At 38.7% G+C, this 26457-nt stretch overlaps 1 protein-coding gene across 4 annotated transcripts in view; it reads right to left on the bottom strand.

Annotated features, from left to right (window-relative positions):
• FHIT (fragile histidine triad diadenosine triphosphatase) overlaps window positions 1-26457 on the bottom strand; it is a 1434147-nt gene that overhangs the window by 323748 nt on the left and 1083942 nt on the right. For all 4 annotated transcript variants that reach the window (XM_039910140.1, XM_039910143.1, XM_039910141.1 and 1 more), the window contains 2 exons: window positions 13457-13602; window positions 11881-11910 (listed from right to left, as the gene is read on the bottom strand). In XM_039910140.1, the coding sequence (XP_039766074.1) occupies window positions 11881-11910; window positions 13457-13602 (176 nt within the window). The remainder of the gene's footprint in view (window positions 1-11880; window positions 11911-13456; window positions 13603-26457) is intronic.

Here is a 26457-nt window from a genome sequence, read left to right as displayed (position 1 = left end):
TTTATTTCTGACAACAAAATCTAATCAAAGTTCACTTTTTAGAAATCCAATAGTTATTCTAAATTAGATTGCCTGACAAATTAAATCATAAATTTCCCTATCCATCCATGGCTATCACTTCTCTAAAACACAACTTTCCTCCCCCTGGAACTTTATTTAAATTTAAGAGGCTTGGCTTCAAAACCAGTTATGGATTTGATAATGTGGACACTAATTGTTTTTAGCTATATTTATTTTTTTATTGGATGTTACTGGTAATCAATAGTAATCCACTGATAAACATATACCTTAGTTTGGAGGATTTTTTTATGATTCCACAAATGCTGCAGTGGATTTGTTTTTAATTTACTCAGCACTTTAACTGTGTGAGAAGGTTCGTTATATTAGCGAAGACAAAGAAATGAACAGTATCAATACACATTCTTTCCACTGCAGATTAAGTTGCAGCATAACACTGAATGAAAAAATATAGGAAAGGAATACAATGACAAGACCTTTTCTCTCCCCAGCATAACCCTCATTGAAGTTAATGAAGCTACTAAATGAATATGGATAAAAAAAGAGTTAGTTGATTAGAACTCAACCAATTCTAGGCACCAATACTCAAACTTTAAACCTGGAAGTTTTACTCAATTTCTCTACTCACATTTCCACTGCTTGACTTTGCTGGATTTGAAGGACTGGATGACTCAGAATACAAACTGTGAATACAGAATTATTCAACTGGAAGATGAGTTGGTTACTGATGCTCTTTGACCATCTTGTCAAATGGAAAATGAGGTGACTTCATCTGTCCAGTTTCTAACATATGGTTGGGCAAGAAATAGTTTTACTAGACCTGTTGGAAGTCTCTGGAGAGAGGAAAGGCCTGATGTCATGAAGAATGAACCACCCTCTTCCATTATTTCAGAATGAGGCCTTGGGTAGCAGCAGGATGCTGGGGGAAGAGATCACTTCTTCCTTGAAGTAAAGGGGATTTATTCAGAGAATAATTGTAAAATTATATGAGAGAGGGAGAGAGAAAGAGAGAGAAAGTGGGGGTAGTGAGCTACCCTTCAAGTTAACAGATGATACCAGTGATGGTCAGATTCTGATCCATTTTTTGATTAAGGATGGCTGAAAAGGCTGACCAGTTAGCCTTCACTATGTGCGCATGTAAAGATTGCCCCTCACTGTGTGGGCTCATTTGTTCTGGGCGATTCATGGCACTATTTTTGGGTGCATTTGGTGTCTTCTTAAGCCTTCTGCTAAAATAGAGTTACTCCATTCCCAATTGCTTCACACCAGACTGTTCTATTTGCTCCTGCTGTCTCCCTGCTGAAGCATTTAGAACAGTGCCACATAGAAGCACAAAGTAGGTGTTCAATAGTCATATAAGTACCTTTTGCACTGCAGATTTTGACAGCATTAGCAGAAAAAAGTGGTATTGACAAAAGCAGTCACAGTGTTTTGATATAAAAGAAGATCTGGTTCAGGGGAAATGACTATTTTTTCACCTATTAAAATTGGATTAAACCTTGCTACACTAATTTACAAAATGTAAGCCTAGTATGCCATGCAATACTTTCTCAGGTCAATGTCTGTGTTGAACTGGAACATTTTCAAATACCAGGCTTTTCACTCCTATAGGTGGGATGTATTAACATCAGAAGCATCATCACTCAAATGTTCTTCTAATCTAGAGCCAAAAAAAGAAATTTAAAAGTGGTTAACTTGAAAAGACAAATGAGAATATAACTAAAGTGAAGCTGGAAAAAGAGATTTCTTCTCATGAAAAATATTTCATTAGAAATTTTTTAGGGAATTCACACTTTTGCATAATTTGTTATAGAGCTTTTAGCAAAGCTTGGATACAGTATTCTGGAAGATAGATACTGGAAACATACCCGTCTATAAGATGGCTTCACTTGTTGACCTTCCTCACAGGTTACATGGCTCATACAACTCAGAGTAAAGAAGAAAAATCAGAGATCCCTCTTCTCCCTTAGCAACGACTTATCATGGTAGGAGAGTTTGCATACTCCAGTGAAGCTTAGAGCTATGCCACTGAGAGATACTCTTTCATCAGGGTTACCCATAATGGTAAGGTCTAAGCCAAAGCATCAAAGTTGATTCTACCTGGATGACCCACTGAGACCTCAAACCTAACATGTCCAAAACAGAATTCTTCATATTCTCACCCAAACTCTGTCCTCCCCTTGACTTTCCCTTCACTGTAGATAATACTACCATCCTCCCTGCCTCACAAGCCTGTTACCTTGGCATTATCCTCCACTCCTCTCTCCCATTCAACCCACATATTCAATCTGTCACCAAATCCTCTCAGTTCAACCCTCACAACATCGTGAAAATCTGCCCTTTCCAATTCATCCAAACTGCCACCATATTCACTCAAGCACTTATTCTATCCCACTTTGATTACTACATCAGCCTCCTTGCTGACCTTCCTGCCTCCTGTCTCTCCCCACTGTAGTCCTTACTTCACTCTGCTGCCCTGATCATATTTCTAGAAACTGTTCAGTCCATATTTCCCTACTCTGTCAGGAACTCCAGTGGTTGCCCATCTACTTCCACATCAAAGAGACACTCCTTATCATTGGTTTTGAACATTCAATCATCCTGCTCCTTCCTTCCTTACCTCCCTGATTTCCTACTACAACCCAGTTAGCACCTCCGATGCCAATTTACTCCCTGTACCTAGATCTCATCTATCTCACCGGTGACCCTTGCCCACGTTTTGCCTCTGGCCTGGAACTAATCTCCTATTCATATATTCCTACTCTCCCCACCTTCAAGCCTCCTCCAAGAGGCCTTCCCCAACTAAGCCCTCATTTTCCTCTTCTCCCACTCCCTTCTGTGTCACCCTTGCACTTGGATTTACACCCTTTATTCACTCCTCCAGCAGCCCCATAGCACTCATGTACATATCCATAAATTAATTTTTTCATTTATACTGTCTGTCTCCCTCTCTAGTCTGGAAGCTCAATGTGGGCAGGGAATATGTCTATCAATTTTGTTATACTTTCCCAAGCACTTAATACAGTGCTCTGCACAACGAAGGACTCAATAAGTACCACTGATTGACTGAATGATTTAAACTGTACATTTTGCTAGAATGAACAGATGCATAAAACTGTATTTAAGATATTTCCCATTCAGCTTTATGGCACCTTATTGCAAATAACATCTGAAATAATGATCATGTTACATGTCTGGTCCCACAGTAGCTAAGGGGAATTTTATGGTGGTACTAATAAGAAACTAAATGTTTAAAATGAGCTTTGGGTAAATTTGACATATACCTGAAAAAGCTGTTTCCGTTAGTTTTCTTTCTCCACAACAGAGTAATATAAAAAAGGTCCCCAGGATGCTCTTAGATGGAGTTCTGCTTTACATCAGACACACTTAAGCAAAGAAATTAACATTTTATAAATGTAACAACATATTTATGAAAGCAATCTTGGTGTCAATGGCAGTGCTTACAAAACATTTACCAAAAGTATTGTCCCTGTCCCTTGAGTATCAGAGGAAAGGCACTGAAACCAATAGAGGGAAAATCATAAAACAGCAATAGGTGCTTGGGTTTCAATTTCAGAGATTGGGTTTGATCAATTCCATGCTAAACTTTCCCCACATAATTCAGGGAAAAAGCAATGTTCCTAATTTCACGGTATCCTTGGTGTCCTGTTGTGAATGTAAAAGTAAAGGCCTCCAAAAGCATCATATAATTGAAGGAAGCTGCACTATAGGAAAGGACCTGTTGCAACTCTTAAAGGCCCTAATCCACTCTGCACCTGCAAATTGAGATGCTCATTTAGGACAATGGTGAATTTCTCAAAGCAATCCCAATGACCAACTTGATTTGCTAAACACAGTTTCCTTTCTTATTACTCCCAAGAATATATATATATATATATGTATATATATATACCATGTGACTAGGCAAAGGAAGCAAACAGGTTTCCAATCCTGCTGATTTATTCATCCTCTAAACTTCACTCTATTCCCTCATTGCTAAACGTAACTTCTTAAAGAGAAGTAGACGGTTGTACTAAGAATACTTTTTTTTGCTGACATTGGGTTCTTCCTCTTGTCCGTAGAGTGTACTTTGAGACTTTTTATGTGAATGCATAATTATAGCAGCCATCCATAGTCAAAAATGATGCACTGAGAATGTTAGAAGACATGATCCTTGCTCTTGGGAAGTTTACAGTCAAACAGGAGAGAAAGAGACTTAAATGAATTACAGATAGGAGAATTAATAGGGTATATAATATAGGAACATCAGTGTTATGAGCATCGTGGTAATTTAAGGGTTTGTCTTGTCTTAAGCTGTCAAGTCATGTCCAACCCATAGCGATGCCATGGACACATCTCTCCCAGAATGCCCTACCTCCATCTGCAATCATTCTGGTAGTGGAGCCATAGAGTTTTCTTGGTAAAAATATGGAAGTGGTTTACCATTGCCTCCTCTGTGCAGTAAACCTGAATCTCTAACCTCGACTCTCTCCCATGCCACTAGTGCCCAGCACAGGTGAGTTTTGACTTTCAGCAGATTGCCTTCCACTGGCTAGCCACTGCCCAAGCTAAGAATTGAATGAATATGCTTCTGCTTGACTCTCTCTGCCATAGTCTAGACTGGTAGAGTAATGGAAACTCTCCAGATGCGACCCTGAGAGAGGGAATTTAAGAATTTAGGTTGTATGAAAGGGCAGAGGTGGAAGTTGGGGGATACAAGATGGGGAAAATTAGGGATTATTTGGGGAAGTCCTTCTAGAGGAGTTGTATGTCATAATCCAGGTTTCTATATTCATTCATTCAGAGAGTAACAAATGGAAACTTTACTGTTAGGGATATTAGCTAATGGAAGGGGATTGGAATTTTACATTTTTCCACCACCATCCTGCTTAAATGAAATGTAGGCAGGTGTTTAATATGTATTTAATTCTACATATCTGTCTGTGTGCATGATACCATTACTGTAGATTTGTTATATCATCAATCTGACATTTTTTCTATGTCATGTGAAATACCAAATATTCAAATATTCAACAGTGATATTTAAATAACATGCATCAAATGCCTAGATTGGCTTTGAATCTTCTAACTTCAAATAAAACTTTGAATGTCCTTTTGAATGTTTGGAGATGGCTTCTTCAGAATTTAAACCTGTTGAAATGTCTTAAAGTATCACTAAAAGAGCAGCTGTGAAAGAAGAAACACAGGTGTCAAATAATAAAGGAAAAGCTATTTGCTTTTCAGGGTAAGATGATTAGTGAAATGAGTGCCATATCAAATGAAGAACAGAAATGTAATTTGCACTTCAGAATGTATCCTTGATTCTCAATTCCTCTAGAGGAAGTAGCAATTGGGTGTGGAAAATGAAGGATTCTGAGAAGAACTCACCACCTTTGGATTTGAACCCTTGCACAAATCAAAGTGGTTGGTCAGGTTTTGAATTTGTAACAGACACTTACTCCCTCAATCAGTGGTATTTACTGAGAGCTTGCTATTGCAGAGCATTGCATTAAGTGTTTGGGAGAGTACAATACAGCAGAGTTGGTAGACATGTCCCTGTTCACAAGGAGCTTACAGTCTAGAGAGAATGACAGACACTAAAATAAATTAATGACAAAATAAATTACTAGGCAATTTCACCTAGACACTTTAAAGAAATACACCCAGTTGCTATAAAGATGATTTGTAGACTTGGGAAGAGGATAAAATTAATAGAACTCATGATTATAGTTTCACATAAAAGATAAAGCTCAGGTTTGTTCCATAACATGCTAAGTGGTTACTAAAGCAGCATTTATTTGGACTCACTTGATTTTCAAAGATGGAATTAAAATAAAAAGGGCAAGAGCGTGATGCCCGGCCTTCAGCTTAAACATCTATGTTCCATTCAGATATACTTGAGTGTATTTTAAATTTTCCCCTTTGGAGGTAGATGTTCAAGGGATCTTTTAACAGACTACAGAACCATCAATACTGATGCACATACACCCACGGACCTTTTCCACTGTATATAACATGAGGTGCTATTTTCTCACTACATTCTGCTAGATGCAATCTTCTCTCCAACTGAGTAATTTACCACTAATAATTTTTTTTCAGTAAACATATCAGATACAGTGGGGATGCCTCTTATTGCCCTTATAAATAACTGTAATGCCTCTAGAGGTGTGGACATAAATAAGATATTGAAACCTAGTCTCTGAAAGCATTTTCTGCACCACAAAAAAGAAAAATCCCATGGCAGTTTAATCACAATTCTTTAAAGAAAGTCTTATCTCATGCCTGGGCTACCATCTGAAAAGTAATTGCCTATATTGTAGCAGCTATTAAGAAACCCTTCTCGCTGCATTAGTATTAAGAATTGGAAAAAAAAACTTTGACTTTGTAATCCAAATACAATAAACATGTTCCCGTGAAAGTAAGTACATGGCATATAAAACACTACATATAATTTTAGATTATGTCCTTGGAGTACAGAACTATTTCAAATATAGCATTGAATGCATTTTCAGCTACAGATGCATGTTACATACATTAGGCAAGTACCATTCATGTTGAGATTATTATTTAAGCTTCAACCATGGCTAAAATTTAACCTTAAAAAATGAATCAATGCATCCGATGATCTATTTCTGCACATAACCCATTCTTTTCATTCTAGTCTTGGAAAATAGATTATAAAGAATATAATATCCTAAATATTAATGCTAATAGCAAGAGCTTGTCATGCTCATCGTTTCTTAGTGGCAGAGTCTATATGGGCCAAGCCTCTTTATTTTCTAAAAAGTATCTTTCAGGGGAATATTCTACTTCTGATTGGAATTTGTCTTGAATAAATAGAATGCTAAACATTGTACAAGCATTAGCATAGATTGTAATAGGAAGACAGTAGCAATGTTTCCTTTACATGGACCAGAAGTCGCAACAGGAATCTTGGCATGGGCATATAAAGTTTCAGTGGTTTCTATATGCCAGCTCTGGAGTCACAGGTCAGGTAGGCTAGTAGCAGTGTGATAAGTTCCAGGCAGAAGGCAACAGCACTCTCAGAGAGTGCCTGACAGCTGGGGCAACTCCTTTGCCAATTAGAGTGGCAGTCTCAAAAAAACAAAAAACAGTAGCAGCAAAAACCCACCAGTTCTATGACCTTTGTTTTTTGGTTTTGGGGTTTGTTTGTTGTTTTGGTTTTTTTTTTTTTTAACATTCTTCAGCCCTCTCATGCTGAGTTTAGATTTTAAAAGTACTTGGACTCCTTCCCCAGAAACTATCTGCCGACTGAGTATGCTATCATTAATGGGTTGAGATGTGCATGGATTCCATAAAATCCTATACAGGCATGACCAGAGGATGATAAGAATGATACACACTCAGAGTTTGGAAGGTTAGATGCATTTCTTCTGTAGCATAGGTTTTCAGTTTGTGATTTGAATAGAATACTATTAGGAAATTATAGTATGTTCTTCCCAGAATGCTACCTGGACTGGATAAAAGGGGAAGAGAGGTGCTGGGAACCAGAATTCAGTCAATCATTATAGTGGCCACACTTAGGAAGCAGACCTTGCTTGCCATTTAAACACAAACACTGCAAGAAATAAATGAAGGGACTTTGTACTCAGTCAAGTAGTTACTTTAAGGGCTGGGAGCTCAACTAGTGGAGAAGAGATATTGGGAACAGGGTTCCCAAACCCCTTGAAGAAATGGAATTGGGAATATTGAGGTGGAAAGACATAATGAAATGGGTTTTTAGGAGAGGGTCTGACTGAAAGATGGAGATCAACCACTCAATTCTCACTTGTAAATGGGTGGGGCTAGGGAGTGAGGATAGGAGGAGGGTAGGGGGAGTAGGGCATGGAGCTGAAAGTTTGGGGTTCTAGTGAGGCATCTGTGACAATGGGTTAAAGTTACAAGGGGGAAGTGGTAGAGAAAGGGAGCTTTAGGGGAGCCTAATACATTGGGACAGTAGGGATAGAGAGGTCTTTTCCCCCATAATTTTGCCACTCCAATAACAATAATAATAATACTTGTTCAGTGCTTGCTATATGCTGAGAACTGTATTAAGCACTGAGGTAGATATAAAATAATCAGGTGTGAGCCCAGTGAAAGATAGGGACTAAGTGAGCAGGATAATGGGGATTTAGACCCCATTTTATAGATGAGGAAACTGAGAATTTAAGTGACTTGCTCAAGGTCACATGGCATGCAAGTGGCAGAGCTCGGATTAGAACCCATGTCCCTTGAACCCCAGACTCATGCACTTTCCACTACACCAAGTTGCTTCCCATAAAATGAAACCACCACAAAATAGAGTTTGTCTAGGACTTACAAACTTTTTAACCTTTCTGTAATATCTTAACTCAGTTTTCTATCCGACAGCCCATTAATAGGCTGTTATATGGGCCAGACAGATTAACAGAGAAACCCTCATTTGAAGGAAAGGAGACAACAAGGGAAAAAAATAACTGGACATTTGGGTACCAAATCTAGCCTCTCCCTCAATCTTACACAAATGCACTAGGTTCAAAAAACCATATCAGGCTTACTGGACTATATAACACTTAGTGTTTTGTTATTTTGCAACTTCACAGTGCTTTAATGCAGTAAAATAACACATACTACATAACAATAATATAGAAATTTGTATCAGAGAATGATGGACATTGTGTTACCTGTATACCATCAACCTCCTAACCTATTAATTCCCATGGAATCAATTGTTACCATACCATGATTTTTCCATTACATGAGGTTCTTCAGGAATACAACTATGGTGTCATAGCAGAAGTGGGTGTATTACAGAAAGTGAAATTCAGAAAACGCGGTAGGGATATAGGTCCCTCTGAATTTCAATCCAAAGAGCTCTCCTTATTTCAAGTTTTTTGACACCCAATTAGATCTAATTTGGTTCATTGTGTCCAAAGCTATATAAATTGTACTGAAAACCCTTAATCACAGATCACAAACAATATTAGTCCCACTGAGTTTTCAGAAGCCCCACCAGATGGACATCTGATATACCCAGAGACAGCTCTGCAAGCCCACAACAGCAAAGAACCCAGGAAACTGAAAGTGTCTAAGAATTGCATCTGTGTCTTCATTCAGTGAGAGTTTTGTTTGGGGGCTTTCACCATGTGTGCTCACAACAAAGACCCCCACTGTCCTCTCCATTACTCTGGGAGCCCCTGACTCTTGGAAGGCCAGGCCAGCTGGAGACTGTAAGCTCCTCCCCTAAACTCCTTGTGGACAGAGAACATGTCTACAACTCTGTAATATTGTACTCTCCCAAATGCTCAGTACAGTGCTCTGCACATAATAAGAGTTCAGTTAATGCAAGTGATGGATTGCTAAGTTTAGCAGACTCACGAGACTCTCTCCCTCTAGCTTTCCCCAGTAACTACCCCAAATTCAGTCCCTGGCTTTATGTGGCGAAGAGGGATGGAGGATCCTTAGAGTAAAGCTTTATTCAGGATGCAGAGCAAGAGGCAATTAAGGAAAGAGACCATCTTCTGGGGTTTGGAGTCTGAAGAAAGAGCCGTAGTGCCAACCTGGCCATACCTAGATAGGGATGCTTAGATGGGGTACACCCATGGGGGCAAGCAATGGGTAGAAAGCTTGTATGGGACTCTCCAGAAGTTAGTATCAGAGATGAGAGAGTTGGGCTCAGCCAACCCAGAATTGGAGGAAGAGTCTAAAGGACCACTTCAACTCTTCAAATCCTCCTCCTCACTTTCCTCTCTGTCTCACTTATCTTAAGCTCTTCTTTCTCAGAAAGGTCTTAGCCTAGTGAGAAGGCTGGCAAGGGGGAAGCAGGTGGGAGTAAACCAATTTCCAACCTGAACCTACTTAGGGGGAGTGGACAGCTCAGATATGAGGTCTGGGAATGGGTGCATGAGTTGACTGCTTATTTGTTCTGTTCTTCCTATCCAGTTTGGAGAACTGCAGCAGTTGCTCCTGAATAAATCTAATTATAACATTTGTCTCCGGCTAAACTTGGCAATTCTTATAGTAAGAGATTTTCAGTTTGCTGAAATTCAGCTCCAGGGATTGTTCATCTGAACATCTGGGTGTTCGTCCCAATACATTGGATTAATGGACATTAGAAGGTCAACTCTATACAGTACCACACAAAATAGAATGTGGACAATTACAATAAAACCTTGCTGAAAGGACAGTGTTTCATTCAAAATTTCATGTAATTCAAAGCAACTGAGCTTCCCCAACTTTAATGAAAACATCAAATAATCTAACCCTGGCTAATTCATAGTTTTAGTAGATTTCTACTCTCCCCACTTCATTTATTTATTTTGAGACTAACATAAATAATTTTATGTTTATCTCCCCATTAGAGTGTAAGCTCCATGTGAGCAGGAAAAATATCACTTTGTTATTCCAAAGTACCTAGTAAAGTGCACCACACCAAGTGGATGCTCAAAAAACACTACCACTACTACTATTTTATATCTCCCAACTCCTATATCACCACATGCATTGCACCTAAACACTTACGTACTCACAATCCTCATAACATATGTGTATGTATCTTATTATATGTTCCATTACTTTCTCCTATCTGTAATTTAGGGTCTGGCTCCCTGGATGGATTGTAAATTCCTTGATGGCAGGGATCATGTTTTGTAATTCTATTATACGCCCCCCAATTAATTAGTTCAGTGTTCCACACCCAGTAGGTGTTCTAAGAAATTCAATTGATTAACAGACAAGTACTTTGAATAATTTAAGCAATAACTCACACTATCTCCTCACTTGTATACAATGCAAGCAAAAACATTTTTTTTTCCTAAATTATCTAGATAAATATACATTACTCAACCTTGCTCAACACCCACATATAATTAATCCATTGGGAATGGACAAATTCAGATGGTGGAGTTGGGGGTCCATATATAGTGTACAAGGAAAGTTAACAATGAGAAATTTTATATAAAAATGAAAGCTGACTTTGATAATTAAATATATTAACAATATTCCATGATCATTGAGGGCCAGCAGACAGCAGAGAATTCCTGAAAAAGGAATTGTTTCATTTGTCATAATTTTGGGATGCAAGCTATCATAATTAAATCCCATTGTTTCATGGAGCTGCCTAAATCTTACTTTACACACGGCATCTTGCCTGATGCGATTTTGATCCCATGCATTAATAAATAGCCTTTATCTAATGCTCAGGCATCAGATATAACTAGAAGGGAATTCACATTTGTATGAGGTGAGAGTAAAACATCTGAGAGAGAAAGCTATTCAGAATGTTATCTTTTTTACAACCTATAAAACCTATTTTTTCCCTTGCTAGAATACCTAAAGTCTGTGCTTAAGCTTCACTGGCTCCATTAGATTTGAACTTTAGTAATAAATGGTGTATATAGTGGGAGGTGGGGGAGGGTGCCAAAGGAATGGGGAAGAGTGAAAAATAAAAAGAGAAAATATATAAAAACAAAGGTATCCATAACAAGTATAAATACAAGTGGCTATCAGGAAAGCCCTCTAATTATCTTCATCAGTGAGCAAGAGGAAAAAAATAAATACAGTTCAGGTTTCCTTTTACTCTAACTGTTCACTCTGATACAGCAATATCCCCATACCTTGTAGACTCCATTTCCTTTTCACAGGAAAGTGCTACATTTTCAAGGGAACCCATTTCATTAGAAAGCAGAAATCAGAATGTGCAGCAAACCAACCACACTGCTGATTACAATTGTAATGTATTTACCGTAATAATAGCTGCAGGATCCTATTGACCTCAAATATATGATAATGATATAGCAATGTCCTCCAGATGACTAGTTTTGATCTTTTACAGTCATTGTAACATCCCCTTATGAATTCATATGCCAAACATTAAGCACTCACCTTCACAGTTTGGCCAGCTTCAGGTCCATCCTGCAAGTAAAAGGAAAGACCTGAGCTAAGAGCAGATAGATATCTCATACTTACTCAAAAATATTATCATTTATAATTTAAATCCAATTTCAATGTGAATTTGTCATATTCTCATGAGTGTTAAGCTTTCCAGAATTTGGGACCAGATTTTTTTTTCCATTTAAAACCAAGATTAAGTGAGAAGTTGTATATAAAAATGATACAAATGATCAAGTGTACAGGCACATTGGTTATTCTTAAGGATCTCAGCTCATGGGTGAGTTTTTCATCTCTCTAAAGGAAAGTTTATGAGGTTTGGTGATGTTAAACACAGCATTAGGTGGCTTTCCTTATTTCAGGCTCAGTTTGATTAATGCCTGAATATGTTAAGCCTATAACCAAGGAATTTTATTTAAATGCAATCAGTTAAATAGAAATGTAGAACTTCCTATGTCAGACTGAGCAACTTGGGCTGATCTTTTCCTGAAAAACACTCAAAGAGTGATAAAGGGAAAACATTAAATTTCAGCCCTATGGGGGTGCCCATTTTGCAGCCAATAGTAAGTGTTTGAATTACGCTTGGACTCTTACTGAGAAAAATTACAAAATTATTAGGTTTATAACTGCTAAGGCCACCTGCCATTTTCAGCTGCCACTCAACCTGATTCAGCTCACTGCAGTCATTTTTGACCTGAGGGAATGAGTTCAGCCACTTTGCAGTACCCTACAGTACCCTCCACACTCTACCCTTTCCCAAACTCAAACTTTTTGGGTGGTTCCTGACTTTTGGTAGGGGGTAAGCTATGCAGCTATGTCAAATTTTTTAAAAAATGCAACATGGCTTATTGATTAGCCATCTTGATAATGTAGTAAGAAAAACGATACTGGTAGTGCTTTCCATGGGTTTATTTGCACTCCCTAGGGCAGCTTTTAAGTAATCATCATCACCATAACAATGGTTAACAATAGCAACAACCCCAATAATTGATGAGTCCAACTGTCCTGGCCAAGGCTCCTGAGGCAGGGAAGGAAAAAATGCTCACCCCACTCTCCTCCAATTTTTCAGTTAAAGCAGACTGAAATAGAGAATCTCTGTCAAAGGTGACAAGAGTCCCAACAAAATAGGAAGGATTATAGCAATTATAATGATTATATAGTATCAGGGATAATTAGCTACAGATCCTTTTAGAAAAAAAATATACAGTGTTACATTCTCCAGATAGGTCCAAAGGCTGTCACACCAAAACACATGATGTGGGGAAGGGTGGGGGTTATTGCTATCCCCATTTTACACAGAATAGTGGCAGTCCTCTTACGTGTCCCTATGAAGTAGGGTGAATGAATGGGTAATAACACTGAGGGATTGTGACTTGTCCATGGTCACTCAATTAACCAGTGGCAAGGACTAGAACCCAGGCTTCCAGCCCACACTGCTAGTCTTGCCTACTCCCATAAAACAGTAGGAAATAGTTGTCTGATGTAACTACTACAATGCAAGGAAAGAAATAAGTCATAGTGGCTTGAAAAAAGAAAGAAAATAGATTCTGTAAAGAATCAGGTCACTCACCTGGACAGAGAAAGTAATGGAAGTACCATTAAAATGTTTCTCTACCACATTCCCGACCTTTTGGGTGGTTTGAAATAAGTCGGCCACTTCGTCAGGATGAAGATCACGGAAACGTTCCACAGGCCGGAGAGGGCACACAAGAACATCTGGATGAGAAGCAGTTAAGGGACAGCAGGGCTTACTATTTTTAGTTATCATTATTGTTATTATATTTGTTAAGCACTTACTGTGTATCAAGCATTACTCTAAGCACTGGGGTAGATACAAGCTAAACAAATCAGACCCAGTTCCTGTCCCACATGAGGCTCACTCTCTAAGTAGGACAGAGAACAAGGTACTGAATCCCCATTTAACAGCTGAGGAAACTGAGGCATAGAGAAGTTAATTGACTTGCCCAAGGCCACACAGCAGACAAATAGTGGAACCGGGATAGGAACCCAGGGCCTCTGACTCTCGGGGCTGGGCTCTTTCCACTAGGCCATCCTGCTCCTCTAATGTTACAGTTTAACTATAATAGCTATAATAGGAAACATTGCTTGTAGAAAGATTCTTGGTGCTCTCTATTGGAAATATACTTTAGGAATTTAGAAAAGAAATAAACAATGCACAGGAATAAAGCACCCATGTACAAGAGGCTCAAAGTGAGCATACAAACATCATCTTTAACACTGACGATGACAGTTAAATGGGAAGTATAATTACCCCTATTACAGATGGGATCAATAGGACACAGAGAGGGTGAGGCACTCATTGCAGTTTACCCAGGGGATCACTGCTAAAACCAGGAACAAGACCCTTGTCCTGACCCCAATTCCAGTGCTCTATCCTCTAGACTACAGCCTAAGATGCCACCTACAAAAACGGAAGGAGACTCTAATTCTCATCACCTAGTGATGTTTCCAGGATTAAAATTTAATGGAAATAACCCTTTACAGAAACAGGAGTAGTATGTAAAGAAAATACGGTAGTTATTTTTACTTTTTTAAAATTATGCAGACATTCAGAAAAAGCACCGTATGCCTCATCTGTAACCAGGAGATGCTCTATCAAGTTAAGTGATTCACGTAAAGGTTATGTCAGACTGATTTCCAAGAAGCCTAGGCGACATTTGAAGTGAAATCATTAGTATGAGCAAAGGGTTGTATACTTATATAGACAAGAACTCCTTAATGCATTCACAAAGTTTATTAAAGTAAATACATTTGCATTATTAGTCTGAGGAAAATTGAAGTTTTCTAGAGGAAAAAGGTACAGGACATAATTATAATAACCTATGGGTTACATATAAATAATTCATTTTTTTTAGAATGATCAATGCCATTTCTGCTATAATTCAACCCATTAAAATAATGTTAAAACTATTTGAATAGATATTTCTTTAGCTCTTAGGGACTGGGAAAATTCAACCGCAGAACTCTGTTTTTTGTTTTTTGTTTTTAATTTTTACTACTGTTGTTCTAAGAGAAGATGCCTCATACCCAGAGCTAAATTAGCTAAGGGGCAACTAAAACTCTAATAATGTATTTTGTTAGACTTACGCATACACAGAACCTTCATAAGAGATGCTATTGGTTGAACCTAGAGCCCAAGGGGGGAAATAGGAAACATGTGCCAACCAGATTTCCATACCAGTGAAAAAAGAGATGAGGAAAAAACTAATTAATTTTGCTTCTAATAAGGAAATTCAAGTCAGTAGCAAACCAGGAAAAAGTACATTTGTTTAATTTGAGTTCATTTTTCAAGAGAAGGGAAGTCTTCACCCATAGGGCATCTGATATTTAAGAAGATAATCATCTTTCTTTGATCTTTCTGCTTTATTATCCTGGGTCACTGAACCATTTATTTTTCCCTTCGTTACTTTTAGCCGAGCTCCTGATTCAAAACACAGGGATCTAGGTTCTTTTTATTGAAAAAAAAAATATTTCCTCAATTCCTCCCACCTATTTCAGCACACATTTCTAACAAGCCTCAGGGGTCCACTAAACTGTGATGGAGAAGTGGTTGAGCTGAGTCCTAAGGTAAGGAGACCTAGGTCCTATCCTATCTCTATGGACCAAGAGAGGAGTTCTACATGGTTCAGATATCAGCTCCTTTTAAAGCACTGGTTAACACTGCATATACAGCCTTGCAATTCTGGTACATAGCTCAACAGCTACACATCTCCCAGTGATCGCATTAACATCCATGTGATTACCCTCAAAAGACAATTTTTAAGGTATTGAAGTGCTACATTTTCAAGGGAACCCATTTCATTAGAAAGCAGAAATCAGAATGTGCAGCAAACCAACCACACTGCTCTTTTTTTTGCTTCTTCCAGGAAGAAAACATATAGTAAGATATTGCATAACATTATAAACACTAAGTGCTTGTACTAAGCACTGAGAACACACGAACATTCATTCAGACCTAATCCCTGACTAACAGGGGGGTGGGGGGTCGGGGAAGGGGAAGCACAGGAAGTAGAAAGACCGAAAAGGAAAGGTCAACAATTAAAATGAAACAGAACAGGGAAATGATAAAAATGAAACAATTGAACAGTTATTACAGTAAAAGTATAACAGTATTTTTACTAGGAAGCTAATAGCTCTGGAGCAATCATACTGTGAAAAATTGCCACAACCTTTCCTCCATTCTAATAACTGGGAATTTGGCTGCTCCCTGGAGCAGGTGACAGGGAAGGAGGGCTTTCAAATACTGAGGCAGCTCTAACCACCCAGGTTATGGAAGATACAAGCCACATTGTGGAGGTTCTAACCTCCCTACCACTACAGCAAGGTGTTTGGATAGGAAGGCATTTACCTGGAGCTGGTGTCTACATAATGAAGACTATTTATGAAGTGTCTAATTGTACAGAGTGTGGCAGGGGGAAATCAAAAATAACACCAAGGTTACAAGCTTCTGGGATGGACTGGAATGGGAAAGTTATGAAAAGGAGGTTTAGAATGGGAGGTTGGTCAAGCTTGGACCACTTGAGTTTAAGGTGCTAGCATGTCATAAAGATGGAGCTGTCCTAGAGTCAGGAGAAAATTCAAGATTAGAAAGCAGGCTGGAGGATAGGACTTGAGATGTAGAATTGAAAGTCATCCAAAGAGGTGGTAGCTGAAACCATGTGAGCAGATGATCTCCCCAAAAGAGTGAGATAAGATCTGAACAATAGAGGACTCAAAATTCAGCCTTGCAGAAATTAAATGATGAGGATAAAACAAAACACCAACAAAGGAGACTGAGAAAGAACAGAGATGTAGGAAGAGAAGGAGGCAAGAGTGAGTACTGGCTAAGTAAAGTGAAGAGGGTGAATTCTAGTTTGCAAGAAGTCTAGAACAGCACTGGTGATAAGATGTGAAGGCAGAGGGTGTATTCAGCCCATTTAATTAATTTGGATAGGAATAAGAGCCCAGACCCTATCAATCCCAAACCCCAGGGACCACTCTTCCTAGTCATCATTATGTCCTCAGGTTGACTCCATCTATAGCCCAGGGTGAAATTTAAATTCCTTTTAGTGGAATAGCAAGTGGTTGTTGTGGAGAACAGGGGCTAAAGAGGTGAGGGATGATGAGAAATCATTTTCTGCGTGGGGATGCAGAAAACAGTTGTGGAGAAAGTGTAGGTACACTCCTTCCCTCTTGTGCTTAGCCTGTACCTGGAATTTGAGGCGGACTCTTCCAACTTGTCTGATGGTATACCCACACATTACAGTGGCCACTGAAGGAGATGTCTCTAAAGTTACACATGCTAGCAAATGACACACAGCCAGGCGCTCAGGCTAAGGGGAGAAGCTGGGCTTCAGCTACTGGTGAGCAAGAGACAGCTGAGGCAGAGGATGGGACAGCAGCCTCTTCTTGGCCTGGGTCCACGTGGGCAGGGCCACCAATCCCCTGTGGCCAAAAGGGGATGCCACCTCAGTGAAATAATTTTAAGATAACAGCCATTACATTGATTCATGTTTTACCAGAACCAAGTTCTGGTCCATTCTAGTTTATTTTTTATCCCTGCCTCTAGCCAGGCTTCTGAAAGCCATCATCCATGAAGTGTTTCTTAGTGGAATTTGAAAAATATGGTGAAGTCCAATGGATACAGTGTTCTATCTTGAAAGGCATGCTTTATTTCTCTCTCTCTCTCACACACACCCACTCTCTCTCTTTTGAATGGCATTTATTAAGTGTTTTCAATAGGCTAAGGACCGGGCTGGGTACAAGGTATGATATCAGATTGGACACGGTCTGCATCTCATACCAGGCTCATAATTGCTCCTCCAGTTTCCCTTTCACAAATTACGTATGCAATTTTAATGTGAATTGCAATTTAATTAAAAGCTGCAGAGCTAAATCAAAAATTAACAAATATTACTGCTCTCTCTGGTGCTGATCATCAGGGGTGAGAGGGCATCCTACAATTACTAAATAAGCAATGGTACTTGTTAGTGGTACAGTGCCAAGCACTGTACTAAGCACTGGGGTGGATGCAAGGTAAATCAAGGTGAATACAGTCCCTGTCCTACATGGGGTTCAGAGTCTTAATCCCCATTTTGTAGATGAGGTATCTGAGGCCCAGAGAAGTGAAGTGAGTTGCCCATGGTCACAAGGCAGACATGTGGCAGACCCAGAATTAGAACCCTGGTCCTTCTGACTCCCAGGCCAATGGTTCTATCCACTAGGAACACTGCTTCTACTGATAAACAAATATGGCACAATTAATCAGCCATTGAAGCTTAGGGGCTGTTGTCACAGGATGGAAATCAAATGCACTAGAGGCAGATAGAGGCATTTGAGGATTATTAAAATATTGGTTCTTCAGCAGCATGTGTATTTTGAATCACTTGAACAGTTCAGTGAAGAGGTTTTCAGCCCAGTACAAATTTGAAAGCAATGCTGAGTGTACCGTCACTGCTTAAGAGAAACATACTCCACTAAGGAAAATCATTTAATGGCATTATACTATTGCTTGCTGTAGGCAGGAAATATGTCTGCCAACTCTGTTGTATTGTACTCTCCCAAGTGCTTAATAGAATGGTCTATACATACTAAGCACCCAATAAATACCATTGATTGATTGATACAGCATTTTTGCCAATACATTTCAGGCAAGAAAGTCTGGTGATAGAACCTGAGGAAAGGGAGAAAATAAGATCAGGAAAACGAGAAGTAGCATTGCCTAGTGGACTTTGGGAAAGTCACTTAACTTTTCTGTTCCTCAGTTACCTCATCTGCAAAATGGGGATTAAGAAGGTGAGCCCCATGTGGGACATCAACTGTGTCCAACCTGATTAGCTTGTATCTACACCAATGCTTAGTACAGTACCTGGCCTATAGTAAACTCTTAACAGTTACCATTAAGGAAGACAAAGGTGGAATGAGAGAAAGAGGAAACTAGATTTCTAAAACACTAGGGATGCATACATATGACAGTAAGCAATGTTTCCCCAGGAATAAATTGATTTATCAACCTCTCTATATGAACAGAGACAAACTATTGAAAGGGGGAAAAATCAATCATATTTATTGAGCACTTCTTACTGGTGCAAAGTACTGTACTAAACACTTGAGAGAATCCAATATAACAGAGTTCGTAGACACGTTCCCTATCCACAATGAGCTTACAATATAGAAGGTGTTTGGGGTCAAAAAATATGTTAACTTAGGAAAGACTGTCCTCTTGCAGACTCTGAAACTACAAAGGTATACTCTTACCCTAAAAGGTATGCATTTTGTCTGGGAAGTTATAAAATACTGCTCTTCAGGACAGAGTCTAGGTCATTAGGACAAAGCCCACATCAAGAATGAGAGTCATCAGATTGTTCCTCCAAGGATCCTTCATTGTCATTGTCAGTGGCAGGATACTGCACTCATTTATTATTTGCTTGACCCAGTAGTGGCATTCTGTATGCTCTCTTGTACATTGCAAAGGGGAGAACTGTGGCAATAAGGCAGATAATTACTTTTAGCCTCATTTTGATTTGCTGCTTAAGCTAGAGTGACTTCTTTACACCCATATTAGAAACATCTTAAAAGAGCACTTTGGGTTGAATATCTTCCAGTTTATTTTTTATGATTGAGGTAATTTTAATGGATGACCTATTTTTAATAAACAATGAACATGACTATCAATCCATTCATGTAAAAAATAAAGAACTGAACCCCAAACATGAATAACATTTATTAAGCACCTACATTCATTCACTCATTCATTCAATCGTATTTATTGAGCCCTTACTGTGTGCAGAGCACTGTACTAGGCAATTGTAAAGTACAATTGAGCAATCAAGAGAGACAATCCCTGCCCACAATGGGTTTACAGTCTAGAAGTGGGGAGACAGACATCAAAACAAGTAAACAGACATCAATAGCATCAATATAAATAGAATTACACATACACACACATCAAAACAAGTAAACAGGCATTAATATAAATAAATAGAATTATAGATATGCACTTATATACACAAGTGCTATGGAGTAGGGAGGGGGGTTAGAGCAAAGGGAGTGAGTCGGGGTCTTGGGCAGAGGAGAGGGAGCTGAAGAACAGGGGGTCTTAGTCTGGGAGGAAAAGGGGGATGCACCTGATATTATATTTTATAGTTAGAAAATAATCTTAAAGACATGGAAACTTCCCTTTAGGAATTCATATTACAAAGCAGGAGATATCTCCATGAGGACAAAGATTTAGGACCATGTCCTATGTTAATTTTATATGTAGAAAATTAAAGAGCAGAAAAGCTATTTTCAAAACTGTGTGATATAAAGTCTAGAGATTTTTCAAAGAAAAAGTTTTTCAGAATGAAAACCTTTAAGTTCCCAGATTCTCTAGGGACAAAGTATTGTCTAAAGTAAGAACATATGAAGATTTGGCCATAAAACAATGACAAAAGTGCAATAATGCCCTCATTATTCCAAAAGTTAGATTTTGTTATTTTAGCATCTAAGACATCCCTCCCAAAGGCTGGAAAATATAAATTCATTTGACATGTCTAAGCAACGTGCAGCAATTCATAAGAATGAAGCCCTGAGAATAAAAAGACAGAAACAAAGGACTTTTTAAAAATGGCAAAACAGTAGTGTCAGTTTAATCGGCGTCGGCAAAGAAGAATTTAAGACATGTCTTATGCAACAAAAGACAGCTGGACACACAAAGATGATAGCAAGATCTATTCAAAAGTAAAGAATAGACTAAATCATTTAACACAATAAAAATGAGAAAATTCTGCAGAAGAACTGAGAACACTCAGTAGCAAATGATTTTCAAGATGTTTCCAAAACAGGAAGCAAAAATCAATTTAATGTCACTTTGGTGTCTTTCATAACAGAATAAGTTAATCATGTGGCCACTGAAAACAAAGAACTGATTCATAAAAGTTTCAGCGATAAACTACACGTCTAATGTGTCAAAAAAAAACAACAACCATATCTTCCAGGAAACAAGTGATTTATATGCAAATACAACAGAGTATTTGTCACTAAATCTCCAAGGACTGCAAACTGAAAAGGTTGGGCTTTAAGGTTGTCTAGGGCTCTGATAAAATGGAATAGTAACACTGAAATTGTCTTGAGGTTCTTTAAGATGCAGTAGAGAAAAGAAAACAACACTACAAAGTCCATACCATACACACAAATATAACAATAAAAGAGTTCTGATACCCATCTAAAATCAGTCAAAATTCAGTGGTTCATGAGTGCTTCTCTCATTCCCTGCCTCTCCCTTACTCTGTCCTTCTCTATCAAACTAAATTTAAATTTCACATTGAAGAATAGTCCCAAGCACAATAGCCTGTCCACCATTTAAGCTTACAATAACAAGCAACTACAAAAAGCCCCTACCCAAATACAAATGTGAGCAGATGATTTCACCTCATTAAAATTTCACTTGGTATATGACTGAGACATCTCTGGAACAAAAGAAAACTAAGAATGCTATAAAGACAAGAGAGAGATTGGCACAGCAGATGTTATGATAATGTTATGATAACAGCAGTGCATTTATATAGTGCCTTTCTTCGAGGAGGATCCTCAAATTTACTGCATATTTCTTTATAATAAAAATCCACTGGAATTTATTCACCCACCATCAAAGCACAAAACCTGGCTATTGTGGACATCATTATGAACTTTAAATGGGACATTATATCAGCGTATAAAGTCCTGAAACAACTGCCATGGGATTTTTTAATAACCCCAAATTATAAAAAGCAAAGCTCTTTTACTAGACAGCAATCCAGTAATCACAAACACTACAGAGAAGATTGTTGTGACCCATCTCCACTACTTTCTCCCTGAACCAGAACACGATTCCCCTAGGAGCAGTCAAGATTCAGGTGATACCCAGCTTGCTTGGGAGGATGGACTTGGAACATGCAGAAGGGTCAATAGCTCCTTTTCACTCATGATTTCACTAACAGTGATTATCATGCTTTTCCCATCTGACCTAGAGATCCAAAGGGAGTAGTGAGAAGAAAAAATGATCCTTCTGCTACAACCTCCTAGGAAAATCAGGAGAAAATGTCCTAGAAAAAAAGAGTACTTGCAGTCAAATAGCTGGACATTCAGCTGTGAAAAGCCAATCCACATGGGTGACCGTGGCTGAAGAGACACACACGTGAAGAACAATCTCTTCTACATTGTGTATGCATAGATATTCCTTGCCACGCTGATTTGTTTGCCTGTTACACATACTCCCTCCTCTTTATGGTATTTGTAAAGTGCCTACTATGTGCCAGGCACTATACTAAGCACTGGGGTAGATGTAAGCTAATCAAGTTGGACACAGTCTGCGTCTCACATGGGAATCACAGTAACTGAGGCACAAAAAAGTTGTGACTTATTCAAGGTCACACGGAAGGCCCCTGGCAGAGTGAGGATTAGAACCCAGGTCCTTTTGACTCCCAGGACCATTCTCTATCCATTAGGCCATGCTGCTTCTCAATTTTCTATACTTCAATTTTCTAAACTACCTCTTGGTATACATTCTTCTTGAAGTCTGCACTGAATGACAGCAAGCCCACAGTTGATGTTTTCAGATTGAGAACCATGTACTCTGATGGGTAGGGAATAAAGTGAGTAGAAAGTTGACAATTACACCATGAAGTAGTTCTCTTTTAGCTCCTACCCTTGAAAATAAAATATGGAGATGGATCAAGCTATCTCTACAAAAGCGGGAAGGTGTGGTTTGGTCATGATTCTGACTAATTTTCTGTAGATGACGCTACAGAAAAAATAAGATAGTAACCTTCTGGGTCCATCTAAGAATATATATGAAAAGGGAATATTTTTGTTCTGTAGCATCCCAATTTTTTTAAAAAAGCAAATTCTCCACACCTGCCAATTCTCTACTGCATTAGGTATGGGTTAAACCGGCATAGGTAGCAGTTGTGGCATCTTAGAATAGTTTTAATGATTCTGTGTTCTCCATTCAACTGGTAGCAACCAATCCAGTGTTTCCAACTTCAGTACTCCTTGTCAATTTTAGGACTGATCATCACCATCATCATCATCATCAATGCTATGTATTGAGCACTTACTGTGTGCAGAGCACTGTATTAAGCACTTAATGGAACATCTTCAATCTGATGCTCCCATCATGCCGCTGTAGTGTTAACAGCTAAGATCACTCTCTGTTACGAGATCTTCACTGACTTGGCAAGGGTTAAAGTATAGAAGTAAGCTTCCTTAGCTAAAGTTCCTGGGGGCATCTGCAGAATAGGGCACCTGCAGTATGGCCTAGTGAACAGAGCCTGGGCTTGGGAGTTAGAAGGACCTGCATTCTAATCCTGACTTTGCCAGTTGTCTGCTGTGTGATCTTCTCTGTGCCCCAGTTCCTTCATCTGTAAAATGGGGATTAAGACTGTGAGCCCTATGTGAGACAAGGGCTTTGTCCAACCCAATTATCTTGTATCTACCCCAGTGCTAAGAACAGTGCTTGGCACATAATAAGTGCTTAGCAAATACCAAAATCATTATTACTATTATTATTATTAGATTTATATAGAATCCTATCACTGCTGAAGGGGACCTCAGAGCAAGACACTACAGATTTCTAATGATGGTATTTGTTAAGCACTCATTATGTCCCAGGCACTGTACTAAGCACTGGGGTGGGTACAAGCAGGTCGAGTCAGACACAGTCCCTATCCCATGTAGTGCTCACAGCCTCAACCCCCATTTTACAGATAACTGATTCACAAGGAAGTGAAGTGACTTGCCCAAGATCACAGCGGACAAGTGGCAGAGCTGGGATTAGAACCCATGACCTTGTGATTCTCAGTCCCGTGCTCTATCCACTATAACACACTGCTTCTTCTGGTGACTGTTTCCTCATGGCTGAGAAAACTTGGCACTCTGCCACCAAGAAGAAATTTCACAAGTAGTAAACTCAGAGCTGGGTACACAATTCTCACTTGTCCTAATGGAAAGAAATGAAGATAATTGAAAAATTTCAGCATAACAAAAAAATGCTTTTAGTCAACAGAACATGTAGAGAGGAGAACACCCATCCCACATATGTTCCTTTAGTCTCCCAAAAGACTGTCTAGCCAAGAAAGGATTGCCATTTCATTTTCTTTCTTTCTAGGAAACTACTTGTAGCCAACCATTTTAACTCTAAATATATTTCTAAATCAGGCTGCTAAACAGGGTTTTCCCACCAAATGTTCACTTTGTTTCCTGCATGCAATGATATAAAGGAATGAAGACTACATAGTGATTAACACTGACACCATATATGCTAAATCACTTGGATTCTCCATATGATGAAAGTACAAGAAGTAAGCCTAATGCCAAAACTGATATTTTAAGAATAGGTTGGCACATATGGAGCTGTATTCCTCTTTTAACAATCATTATCTAGAGTGACTTTTCCATCAAGAGCAAAATCTTTTCCTTTTTTTTTTTAACCCCCTAGAGATCAAACATCTTACCAAAAGTGCTTCCTTTTATCTTCCAAAGTTTAAAATTCAATGAAGTCTGAAAGTGGAAAGAATTCTTCAAGATGAAAAGAATACTTAAAGTTATTCGCTCAAATAAAATATACATCCCGGTAAAGGTAAAAGGCAAATTGTATGTTTCCCTTTCAAATTAAGGGTCTCTCTCTTTCAAATGAAAGAACTCAACCGCAAAGGATTTTTCTATAAGAGATCTCTATTATATCTAGAAATGGTACACTTCAACCATTAAACTGATTCATTTTGAAATTTTCCATAAATTACAAAAGGATTCATCATTGGATTTGTAAGCAAGGAACTGCTACTCCATATCTTTGTCAACATATTTCTGAGTGTAAATCCAGGTTGCAGAAAAAAAGCTGATAAAAGATGTCATCATATACTACAGCATTTGAAAAGAAATAGTGGTGACCTTATCTAGTATGACTATTAAAATAGTAATAAAATTTAATCCTGAAGATTACACTTCTGGTCAAAGTAGTAAAATGTGACCTTATTCTATGACATTTATTATATTAATTCACATACAAAAATACATTAAAATATTAAAGGAATGGGTAAAATCAGAATATTCAAGAATTTTTGAAATAATATGTTGCTTTACCAGTGATTCACTCCACTGAGCCTCATTTCTACCCCAGCGCTCAGAACAGTGCTCTGCACATAGTAAGCACTTAACAAATACCATAATTATTATTATCTTGGGAAAGTCACTTAACTTCTCTGTGCCTCAGTTACCTAATCTGTACAATGGGGATTAAGAATGGGAGCCCCATATGGGACAGGAACTGTGTCAAACCCGATTAGCTTGTTATCTATCTTATGCATAGTAAGTGCTCAACAAATATTATAAATTATAAATATTTCCCTCTGCTCCCTCTGCTGCCCCTCTACCCCCCCTTTCACCTCCCCTCAGCCGGAGAAGCAGCGTGGCTCAGTGGAAAGAGCACGGGCTTTGGAGTCAGGGCTCATGAGTTCGAATCCCAGCTCTGCCACTTGTCGGCTGTGTGACTGTGGGCAAGTCACTTAACTTCTCCGTGCCTCAGTTCCCTCATCTGTAAAATGGGGATTAAGACTGTGAGCCCCACGTGGGACAACCTGATTCCCCTATGTCTACCCCAGCGCTTAGAACAGTGCTCGGCACATAGTAAGCGCTTAACAAATACCAACATTATTATTATTATTATTATTTCTCTTAATTCACAATATTAGTACTAATTACATTCATACTTAGGGTATTCTATTCCAAAATCCCAAAACTCTTTAGAGAACTTAATTTACCCTCCCAATTCCCTGATGAGATAATCAACAAAACAATCATTTGAAGAAAAGCATGTCCAAACCCTATGTTCACCATCTTACATTCCATGCCATGGAGGGGAAATAATCTATGGCAAACTATTTTACTGTCAGTGTACACAGATCACTACTTTTGGGGATGATACAGATGGACTGATTTTGGTGATGAGATTGTATCCTTGGGTGTGGTTCTGATTTGACTGGATGCACTCACAATTGACAGCACGTATGTTTGCATTACTTAAAACGAATGTGTGAATTCATACCTGCTAGGAGATGTTAATTTGGGAATCCTTAAGCAACTTTTCAGTTTGGTCCCTGTGCTGATAGAACACCTTACCTTGTGCTCTTTGCTTATGACTCATCTACCTTAGTAGAACAAAATCACTCATGATAGATTTTGCTTGCTTAACTCCCCAGGCTGATGTGGCAGTGATAGCAAGTCAGGGTGCAAGTCGAGGAAGAAGTGGAAAAGTGGAACACAATCTGTGTCAATCAGACAGGTAGCCGACAGCAGACTCCCTGGACAAGCTCTGAAGAGGGACTATGATATGTGGATCACCAAATGTTCTTTTTCTCTCCACTGGGGATTCCCTGCTGATGCTTAACTCAGGGAGAAAATTTTACCTTAAGAAGGGTTGGCAATTGAGAAACCATCACAGGCAGCCCCAAGAGATCCAAGGAAGACTGAGAACCCACCACTTGGCCTCTGAAAAGACACATTTTTCCATAAAGAAGAAAGGAAGAAGTAGAATACCACATGATTACTAGCTTT

The sequence above is a fragment of the Ornithorhynchus anatinus genome, chromosome X1 (genome assembly GCF_004115215.2).
Source record: "Ornithorhynchus anatinus isolate Pmale09 chromosome X1, mOrnAna1.pri.v4, whole genome shotgun sequence".
Classification (NCBI taxonomy): Eukaryota; Metazoa; Chordata; class Mammalia; order Monotremata; family Ornithorhynchidae; genus Ornithorhynchus; species Ornithorhynchus anatinus.
Note: the sequence above shows the minus strand (reverse complement) of the source record. Positions and strands in the feature narration are given on the sequence as shown.